Source organism: Acomys russatus, chromosome 20 (genome assembly GCF_903995435.1).
Source record: "Acomys russatus chromosome 20, mAcoRus1.1, whole genome shotgun sequence".
Classification (NCBI taxonomy): Eukaryota; Metazoa; Chordata; class Mammalia; order Rodentia; family Muridae; genus Acomys; species Acomys russatus.
Window position 1 is genome coordinate 37,733,199 of NC_067156.1, and position 10,929 is coordinate 37,744,127.

Below are 10,929 nucleotides of genomic sequence, written 5' to 3' on the forward strand. Positions count from 1 at the left end.
TATGTATGTATGTATGTATGTATGTATCAATCTATCTATTATTTCTAGTACTGGGAAGTTGTTTTTTGATATTATTGTTTTAACTTTTTAAAAAACTGTATATAGTGTATTGGTGACTTCTTTTTTATTCTTGATAATGCCAATTCTCTGGGTAGGGAAGATTATCCAGTCTGATTTCAATATGTGTGCATTTTCAGACAAATTATACATCGGTATATTTGTGTCATAACATTTCAATAATTCATATGAAGAGTTGTGTCATCTTCCTGTCCTTTCTACATGTTCCTCCTCTTCTTTCACTTCCTGACCCATAATGATGAGTGTTTGTAGTGTAAAGTGTGCTTCTAGGTTTGAGACTCTGAGTAGCATATGCATGCCTGGTGCATGCTTTCCCCGTGTTCTTTAAAGATCATAAAGAGTAATTGGTACAGGAAGTCAGAGTGAGGTAGAGAAGAAATAGAAACCATTCTTGTCTTAAGGTGACAGGTAACATAAAGCAATGCCAATTTTAGTCTTTGATATCATGTTTGCTATTCGAAGGAAAACTAGTGCCAAGTGCTATAGACATGTCTCGCTGCGAGTCACACCACCAAGTACTTTCTCTGTGGTTTTTCCCTTTATACATATTAGCCTTGGCATTCTTGCCCTTAGTAACAGAGAATTTTTCTCATATCTATGTCAGAATGTATTCTCCAGAGCAAGGCAAAGTCACTTGATGATTCCTTAAAATCTAAAAATAGCCTAACTTTGAGGATGGGTAGTGCTCTCACTAGATATGCCTTGTATTTAACCTCCTCAATCCACAGTGTGATCATATGTCCCCAAGGCTGCTCCCAGGGGTCAGTTTAGAGTGACTTCACTTGGTGGCTGTTAGATTCAGGAGTCTCTCTGCCTTACCATGGAGAGTATATAACCTGTCTGCAAGAAACAGTGTGCCATTTTCCCCTTCACATGTCTATTTAACTGTCAGTTTAACCTTGGTCCTGTTCAGGCTTTGTGTGTATTTCCACCTGTCTTTCTTGGAAATCATACAGGACTGTGGCATTGGGGGTGGTCATTAGAATTCCTGGCTGCCATGGTTCCTGTACTTTAAACAGGACAGGTTTGCATGGTTCTGTTATTTGACCAAAACAGCAGTCTCCTTTTGGCATTTTAAAAAATCTATCTCTCAGCTACACATCAAGAGCCCTCTTTCCCACTGTTTACATATACCTCTAATATAATTGGTATTTTCACATCTTCAGTAGAGTGAGAAGAGAGTGAACATATAACCTAAAAAAATTCTACTTATTTTATGTTTTTGGACCAGTAGTCTGCTTTCTGCAAATTTGGGCTTTACAGACAATTTATCAACTGTTTCAGCCCTGCCAATACCTCTTCTCTGAGCAATGAACACCAAGCCTGCTACCTGCTTAAGGGCAGAAATGAAAGGGTGAACTAAAAGGAGAAAAGAAAAAAAATGAAATAGAAACATGTTAACATCTAAAAATATTCTGCCACAATTGAGAGACAAGAATTTAATTCCTTAGAGAGGTTCCATTGGGGAAAAGGAATTGTTCTTGCAAACAGGGTTTCTGAAGCTGCAGAAACTGTGTTAGACTGGGGTCCATAGAATGCTTTGATGTCATCATTGAGAACTCTCCAGTAGGCCTGGTGACCTTTGACCCTTAACAGCCATGCAGCGTGGGGAACACTGGGCAGGCCTGCTGTTTGATTAAGTAATCTGAGTTCTTCAGCCAGTTAAGAGACTTGATTGTTTTTAATTTTTGTTGAATTATCTCAACGGATATCCTGAAGGCCAAAAAGGGCCAGCTAACCTGTAGGGAAAAGGTGAAATTGGACTTTAAGTAACCTCGAAGGGAGTGCTCTGGCTGACACTATGAAACGGCGACAAAAGAGGAAACATCTGGAAATTGAAGAGTCTAAGGAAGGTAATGAGAAGGCAGGAGGTATGTGTTGGGCAGTTTGGCTAGGGGCACAAGGGATGCTGACCAGTTTAGCTTCCTCTAGGAAGGCGTGGCTGAGGAGGATGTTTCAGTGGCATGAGACAGTGCAGAGTTCTGATACCCATGGAGGAAACATAGTTGTGTTGCTTATAAACTTCCTTTCTGGCCATTTCCTGGGCACTGGCATTTGGAGCTATGGACCCCCAAGCTTGCTGAGGTCTCAACAATAAGACTTAGGGGTGCAGAATTTCTGAGATCCCTTTCTGCATGCGCATCTCTTATAGTTTTCTCCCCCCCCCCCCCCCCCGCTAGTAATAACGGGTTGGAGCAGTTACTGGGATTGCTAAAAAGAGAGTCTCACAGAGTCTTTTAGTTAAGAGTAAAGAATTAATGGGCCTTGTTGAGAAATATTTTGAGAAATAAAATGCTTGTTCAAAAGATCAAGAGTTTGTCAGAGTTAATGTCTTATTGAAACCACGAAAATTTTATTCCTTGAATAGAAAGAATTTAAAAGTGGTCCATTAGAGTTTGCGGACATACAGGTTTTATACTTTACAGAGGAAATGGAAAGGTAGGGAGAGACCAAGGTCATAACAGATGGGGTGAAACGCACCAGGACCCTAGAGAAAGCAGAGGACACTGATAGTTGCTGGCTTGTATCCTAGCATGTATGATAACTACAATTATTAAATGCAAAAAAATGTGGGTTGGGGAGATGGCTTAGTAGTGAAGAGGACTTACTGCTTTTGCTAGGGAACCTGGGCTCCATTCTAAGAACCCACATGTTGGCTCAGAACTATTGATAACTCAGTCCCAGAGGATCAGATGCCCTTTTCTAACATCCCTGGGCACCAGGAATTTACACGGTGCACATACATACATGCAGGCAAAACACCCATACTCATAAAATAAAATGAATCACTAAAAAATGTTAAAAAAAAAAAAAAAAGAAGTGGAATCCTATGAAATGGTAGTCATGTGTAGGAAGTGGAACAGAATTGAACCCAACATAGATGCTCAGATGGAGGCTTTTGCCCAAAGTAGAGCCCTGCAGCTTCCTCAGGCCCCGGACCTGAAGACCATGGGCTGAGCCCAGAGAAACAGTGACTCAAAGTGCTGTCAAATTCTCACTGGCAGCCACTGGAAAGTGAAGGCAATGAATCTAACTCCCCCATTTACCCATATATCATAGATTGTTTTTTTCTAGGTATACTTATTAAGAGGAGAAATAGTCACTAACTGTGAAATATGTAAGTTACAGTTTCTGTGTCCTTGCTTAGACCAGGCTGATATTCAGTGTATGCGATAAAATATGCAAAGCTCTCATGAGGGTCTTTCATGAGACATGTCCCATATGTGCCCTGATACAGAAAGATGTTCCATATCTCTATACACTGAGAACACATAGCCATATAAACACACCATGTCTTTACCACATGCATACACAGCCCATGTGTGTGACAGTTTTCTCTTCACAGACTTCTACTGTGTGTGTGTGTGTGATTGTGTGTATGTGTGTGTGTGTTGCATATGTGCCTCCTAAATATACTTTAAGGAGGACCAGTCATATGTTATAGTATGTATACATGTACATATACACGTAATAATACCAGGCCTGCTTTTTACTAATCACAACAAAACACAAAATCTTTTATATAGTACCTTTTATTAGGGATGCCAAATAAAACATAAGCTATCTACTTAAATTTGAACTTCAAATAAGATACAAATGATTGTTTAGTATGTATAGGACATATTTGCTTTACAAATATGCCTGTGATTTACTTTAAATTCTAACTGAATTGAATACCAGACTTTTCTTTGTTTCTTAAATCTGGTAAGCCTTATATATTCACCATACATTGACCTAGTATGTATTTCTGCTCAGTGCCTGCCTTTCAAGACTATAATGGAAAGTTCAATTCAAAGATGAACTTTGGTTCAGTATCCTCAGAATCTAGAAAAATGCCTCACGCATCACAGCTACTTACTAAATGTTACTTCAATGAATGAAACACACTTCATGGGAAAGTTTACATATTTCCTAACTGCTGATTCTTTACATAGAGATCATATTCCTACTGTATCCACCACTTTGACCTTACACTTATTTATTTTTTTTACTTTTTAAAAATTATGTTTCTTTTTTAACATATGCATTTGTATTATTACACGTGAATAAAATACATACAGGAGGAAGAACCATGAGACAATCAGGAATTATATAAATGTTACATTCATAGTGATTTGGCTATTTGTATTTGGCAAACTTGAAGTAAACATCTTTCCTATCTTGTTGGGTCTAATTTTCTGAATGAAGATCAATATCTATCATATCTCATCTCTATTAACTGAAATCATCTATCGTGATCTAAAAACATCTTAACCCCTAACCTACTAAGCTTAGTTGAAAGACTAAACTCTCTGGTCTTCAACCTCATCAGAGATTTGAGAAGGAATAAAACTTAAATACCTGAGTGAATCAGAAGTGCAGGTTAGCAGCTTCCAAAATGAAAAATGACTGAGACAGTTTATTGCCTGAACAGTCAGTCACCCAAAACTCTCTATAGTGTTGGAGCATCATCTTCAGCCTTCTGGCTCAGTATATATGACAAACATATTTGCAAGGTCCTCTCAGCAGAGTTTGGCCACTGACTCTGTCTGCATCTAAACTTGCCTATTTTTAGGCAGAATTCTGTCTGTGGCAGAAACAAGGACGTTTTGCCCCATGCCTTGTTTGCCACATTAGAAGCCAACTCCATAAGGAGGTTCTTTGATGTTCATTATCTTCTTTGAGGCAGGCTGGGTGTTGCCAGGAGTTAACCTTTGACCTCACATTTATTAAAGGTTGCCTTATCTACAATATTGTTATGCTTTTATTAAATTTATATATATATTTATTTTAAGTACATTTATTTTATTACACATGTATAAAACAAAGTACATAAGCAGGGAGAACCATGTGACTATCATGAATTCTATACGAGTTACATTCATAGTGGTTTGGCTATTTATAGTTATCCAGCTTGAAGTAAATGTCCTTCCTGTCTTGTTGGGTCTAAATTTCTGAATGAAATTCAGTATCTATCCTATCTCAACTCTAATAACTTAACTTCTTTTTTTAAAAATTTTATTATTATTAACTTATTCTTGTTACATCTCAATGGTTATCCCATCCCTTGTGTCCTCCCATTCTTCCCTCCCTCCCCTTTTCCCCTTATTCTCCTCCCCTATGACTGTTCCTGAGGGGGATTACCTCCCCCTGTATATGCTCATAGGGTATCAAGTCTCTTCTCGGTAACCTGCTGTCCTTCCTCTGAGTGCCACCAGGTCTCCCCCTCCAGGAGACATGGTCAAATGTGAGGCACCAGAGTACGTGAGAAAGTCATATCCCACTCTCCACTCAAGTGTGGAGACTGTTCTGACCATTGGCTAGATCTGGGTAGGGGTTTAAAATTTACCGCCTGCATTGTCCTTGGCTGGTGCCTTAGTTTGAGCGGGACCCCTGGGCCCAAATCTGCCTATCATAATGTTCTACTTGGAGGTTTCTAGGACCCTCTGGATCCTTCTACTTTGCCATTCTCCCATGCTTCTCTCATTTAGAGTCCCAATAGGATGTCCTCCCCTCTGTCCCAGTTTCCTGGTAAGTGAAGGCTTTGGTAGGACATGCCCCTTGGGCTAGTATGCAGATATATTAACTTCTTTATCTTGTCAGATTTTTTAGAACAAGAATATATATCCTAAGTCTAATAAATAGATATGACACTATCAATATATGAGGTAAAATAGTTGAATAGGGTCTTCAATAGCCTCAGAGACACACAGAATATGGCTTTTAAAGTCATTTTTATAATCCTAAATTTCTTTGACAACAAGACAAATTAACTCCTGGCAACACCCAGCCTGCCTCAAAAAGGATGATGAATATCAAAGAGCCTCCTTATGGAGTTGGCTTCAAATGCACCAAACAAGCCACTGGGTAAAATGTCCTCCTTCCTGCCACAAACAGAATTCTGCTTAAAAAATGGGCAGCTTAGTTGCAGGCAGAGTTGACAGCCACACTCTGCCAAGACAGGGTAAGCAAGTCCTTAATAGTTCCTGCCCTGCGAATAAGTCTATCAGAGATATTAGGCCAGAAAGCCGAAGACGAGGCTCCAACATTATAGAGCGTTGGGTGACTGTTCAGGCAGTAAACCGTCTAAGTCAATTTGTACATTTTTGGAAGCTGCTAACCCGCACTGCTGGTTCACTCAGGAATTTAAGTTTTATTCCTTCTCAATTCTCTGAGGGGCACTGAAGACCAGATACTATAGTTTTACAATCAAGTTTAGTTGGTTAGGGGATAAGATCTTTTTAAGATCAAGATAAATTTTATTTCTTTTATGCATATTGTGTTTTTCTCTTTTGCTTGCATGTATGTGTGTGTGCATGCCTGATACCTGTAGAGGCCTGAGGAAGGAATTGGATCCTCTGAGGGCTGGAGCTACAGATAGTTGTGAGCTGCCATGTGGGCATTGGGCATCAAACCCAGGTCCTCTGCAAGAGTAGCCAGTACTCTCAACCACTGAGCAATCTCTCCAGCCCCTACTCTTACATTTTTCATGAAGACACTAATAAGATAACTTATGGCTGTGATTAAGCACTAGAATATCTATTAGGGCCAGATTCCAAGCCATATATATTAATCATAATCATTATATATCAGACAAAGTAAGTATTTGTTGGAAGGTAAGTGATGTAAAAACATGACCAACCATCATATCTTTGTGCCTTTTATAACTTCTTCAGGAATTTCAAAGTCACAAGAGGATGGTCCTCAGCCTGAATCTACTGGAGGGGCCAAAGCTCCGAGTCCAGGGGTAGGGGAGGCCTCCCCTGCCTCCGAATACTTCTCCTGTGTTTCTTCTCCACACCAGCTCATCCATCATAGTAAGGGTGCAAGGCTCCTTGGGTGTGACGTGCCTTGAGTATGGGGCTACTTGGGTGAAACTCTTTGGGTGTGGGTCTCAGGGTGTAGTGCCGAAGACAAACAGAATCAAGGATAAGGCTGAGAGGAAGTTGGGGATGGTCATGGTTTTGTAAAGAAGCCCAGATAAAACTCAGAGATACCCAGGGAGTTGGAGGTTGGTGAAGGGGATCCTGATTCATGACTTCATCATGGTGAGAGGTCATGAAATAGTGGCTAGAAGGGTCTGGCCTTGGGGCAGCAGGCTAAGGAACCAGATAAGCTCCTTTAGAGGAATTGTATGGCTTCTGCCTTTGGATTTGCAGTCAGAGTTCTCCATAGTTCTTCAGTATAGACATTAATGTAGTGGATCCACACCCAGCACAAACTCACAGACTTCACACATAGCTATACTCCTCACAATATGTACATTCTCAGTACATGCACAGCACGAAAGTGCATGGCCCGTGATGCTGTTCTTGGACACCATAGTCCATGTTCCACAAATACCTCACCAGTGAGGTCACGGGATCCCATCTTCACTGCGTACACACTCTACTCCACTTCGTACACTCTTCATTTCTCACTATACTACTCCACACTCTTAAGTACACACTGTCTGCTAATATTCTCATACATAAACCGGCACATACAGCACTCTATAAATGAACAGGAAATACCATGCTCACCATCCAATCCTATCTCCCCAAGGTCTCCTCTCCTGTGTCACACATACTGTCATTCATGTTCCCTCAGCTTTCTCTCTGTAGATGATCTTATGTTTCTAATTTCAATTCCCAGGAAGCCGGAATTTACAAGCCAGTTCCAACCCCAGATCACCATTAGATCAGGTCCCGGAAGGAGAGGCGACTACTGTTCCTTCACAACATGCCTTGTCATCCGGTCCATCTTATAAGACTTGTGTGTCCTCTCTGTGTATAAACAAAGAGGGCAGGGGGATGAAAATATATTACATGCAGGTGCAAATGAGAAAAGGTGTGGCTATCTCCTGGGACACAAAAGAAACTTCGGAGTCCCCAGAAAAGCAGCCAAGGATGGAAGAAGCCACCCTGCCTGAGGGTGTGTGGGTTGGCACTCCACCCTCTGATGTGTCCACCAGAAACCTCCTGTCGGACAGCGAACCCATTGGGGAAGAGAAAGAACAAGAGGAAAAGCCAGAGTCAGACAGCCCGCCAGGGTCACCTATGGTTGAAGAGAGACCCAGGGCCAGGACACCTGACTGGATGGTGACCATGGACAACGGCTTCAGGTGTATGGGCTGCTGCAGGGTCTTCACCACCTTGGAGAACCTCCAAGAGCACGTGCGGTACGGCATGAGGGAGGGCTTCAGCTGCTACGTCTTCCATCTCACCATGGCTCAGCTGATTGGCAATATGGAATCAGAGAGCACCCAGGGCAATGAAGAGGACAACCGCGCGGAAAAAGAGAAGCCTAAGGGAAAGAGTGCCGAGGAGCAGCAGCCCACGGAGGAGGGCGTGGTGAAGAAGCCGTGGAGCCAGTGTCCAGGCTGTGTGTTTGATTCTCCAAAGGACAGAAGTGAGCAAGGGCTGGGTCTCCTGAGCGAGCTGCCCCTTCTCAAATACAGGCTTGCAGCCCCCTGTCAGGAGAGAGAGAGGGTGTTGGTCAGCAGCTCTGGGAATGATGAAAGGGGAATTAACTGGGCCCCCTGCTTCTCGCTCAGGAATCTTACACGACTGTAAATTGGGATTTGTCCCGAACTTTCCAGCTCCTGCAGGAAATTCAGATCATTTCTAAGGGCCGACAGAGCACCTTTCCTCATTAAGAAGTGGCCTTATTTTGGTTTCCACACAGCAACTGAGATTCCTGGGCCAGAAGAGCCTGCAAGATGGGGTGGCCTTCTCTTTGGAGAGGTAAGGCCCACAGGAAGTTTATAGACTAGGAAGCATATGGAACAGAGAGCTGACCTGTGCTGCGCTGTTTGGGGGGGCACACCAAGTTCTCCCAGGGAAATTGAGAAACTGGAGAGTTTTCACTGGGAACATTTTCTGTTCCTACGTGATTATGCTCTACTTTAAGAGGAAATGGTGTTGTCCCTCTAGAAAGACAGCTCAGCACACCCCCAGGGACCAGGACTGGCCTGTAGAGAGGACGGGGACCCAGCAGGATCAGAGGGTTGGGTCTGAAGGTTTTCAGTCTGAGTTGAGGGCCAATAGCCCTGTGGGGAAGATGGAACTGTAGAGAGGAGAAAGGAAGGCACGTGAAAGCGAGGTCTCCAGAAACCTGGGCACATTCTAGAACTTGTATTTTGCCGCAGTGGATCTGGACATAACGTCACCGTGTATGACTGTACGCATGCCTGTAGAATGACGATAAAAGTAAAGGGCAACTGACTAGCAGCATGCATGGGAGTTCTCATCTCTTCCTGTTCTACCATGTTTATTTTCTCAATCCCAGGAAGAAGAAGGGACCATCAAGACAGCAGTGGCAGCAGGCAGAATGCCAACAGTGTAAAGGAAGACGTAAAGGAAGACGCAAAGGAAGATGAAAAGTCCAGCACTCCGTCGAACACATAAACATCATATGCAATAAAGATCCTTTCCCATACCATGCCTGGCTGTGCTTTTAGCAAAATAATTGAGCTGCCCATCTAGCCAGCTCTAGAAGTTGGCCAATGGGCTTTCACTCCAGCATTAATACGTGTCTGTCTTGGACTACAGGCCCTGCAGACTGAGGCTGCAACTGTGTACGTGACAACTCTTCCACTTAGCACACTGTCTCACCCAGATGAGTTAAAACTTTATTTTTATTTTTTTTTTAATATGTTCTTATACTTTCAAAATCTGACCCCAGCACCTTTAAGCCTGCCGCTGTTAACCACCCACTTGTACAGCAGGGATACGGGAGGCACTAAAGTCTGATTTTGATGCCACTTGTGAGGTTGTCCACAGTCTTTGAAAGGTGAGGGGCAGCAACATGTCTCTGAATCTGAACAGAGCAAAATAGGGGCCTAGAGGACAGATGCGGTTAGAAAGAGCGTGAAGTCCAGAGCTCAATAGTTCAGATACATTAACATCTAACCCCTTAGTCTTATGAGTTGCTTAAGGTCTTTCAATAGGAGGGAATTCATGCCTGGGTGTGGGAGCAGTTGGACAGGGGAAGACTATGGGGTGAAAATTATGTAAATAAAGTACATAATAAAGTACACGTATGAGATTCTCAACAAAATAAAATATTTCAAAGGATGCAATTAAAGTTCATTCTCTGAGATCCACCCAGATGGACTCTACAGTATTCTAGGGTTTCGAGTCCTCACCCTCACCACTTCTTCCTCAGGGTATGAGGTGCCCAGCTACCAGCTCAAGCCTTCCAGCTTTGGGGCTTTTTTTTTGGATATGTTTTTGTTGGGAAATGTTTTAGATGCATGTCACATAGCTTTCACACATTCCTGTTTTCTCTCTCTTTTTGTTTTTTTGTTTTTTTGTTTTTTTTTTTTTTTTGATCCAGGGTTTCTCTGTGTAGCCTGACTGTCCAGGACTTGCTTTGTAGACCAGGCTGGCCTCGAACTCACAACGGTCTGCTTGCCTCTGCTTCCCTAAGTCCTGGGATTAAAGGTGTGCATCAAAACATACCGGCTTCTTTCTTTTTTTCTTTTATTGAAACTAGATTCTTTTCTCGTACAGTATATCCTGATTATAGTTTCCATTCCCTCAACTCCTTCCAGTTCCCTCCCATCCCCTCAGGATCCACTCCATTTCTGTGTCTCATGAGAAAAGAGCAGGTTTCTAAGAGACAACCAAACTTGACAAAATAAAATATAAGATGAAACAAAAACTATCATACCAAAGGTAAACACAGCAACCCAACAGGAGGAAAAGAGTGACAAGAATAGGCACAAGAGTCAGAGATCCACTTGCTCTCACAGCCAGGAATCCTATATACGCTAATAGCTATAGTATTATGCACAGCGGACCTATTGTAGACCCATGCAGGCCCTGTGCTTGATGCTTCAGTCTCTGTGAGGTCATACGTGCCTCGCACAGCTGATTTAGAGGGCCT

At 42.4% G+C, this 10,929-nt stretch overlaps 1 protein-coding gene across 1 annotated transcript; it reads left to right on the forward strand.

The window, feature by feature from the left end:
* The first annotated feature begins 1,879 nt into the window (after positions 1–1,879).
* Fam170a (family with sequence similarity 170 member A) lies at positions 1,880–9,446 on the forward strand. Its single transcript, XM_051163210.1, is given in 6 exon segments — positions 1,880–1,931; positions 6,735–6,888; positions 7,697–8,448; positions 8,725–8,783; positions 9,328–9,363; positions 9,366–9,446. Coding segments are annotated over 6 exon segments (1,134 nt in total).
* The last annotated feature ends 1,483 nt before the right edge of the window (positions 9,447–10,929 follow it).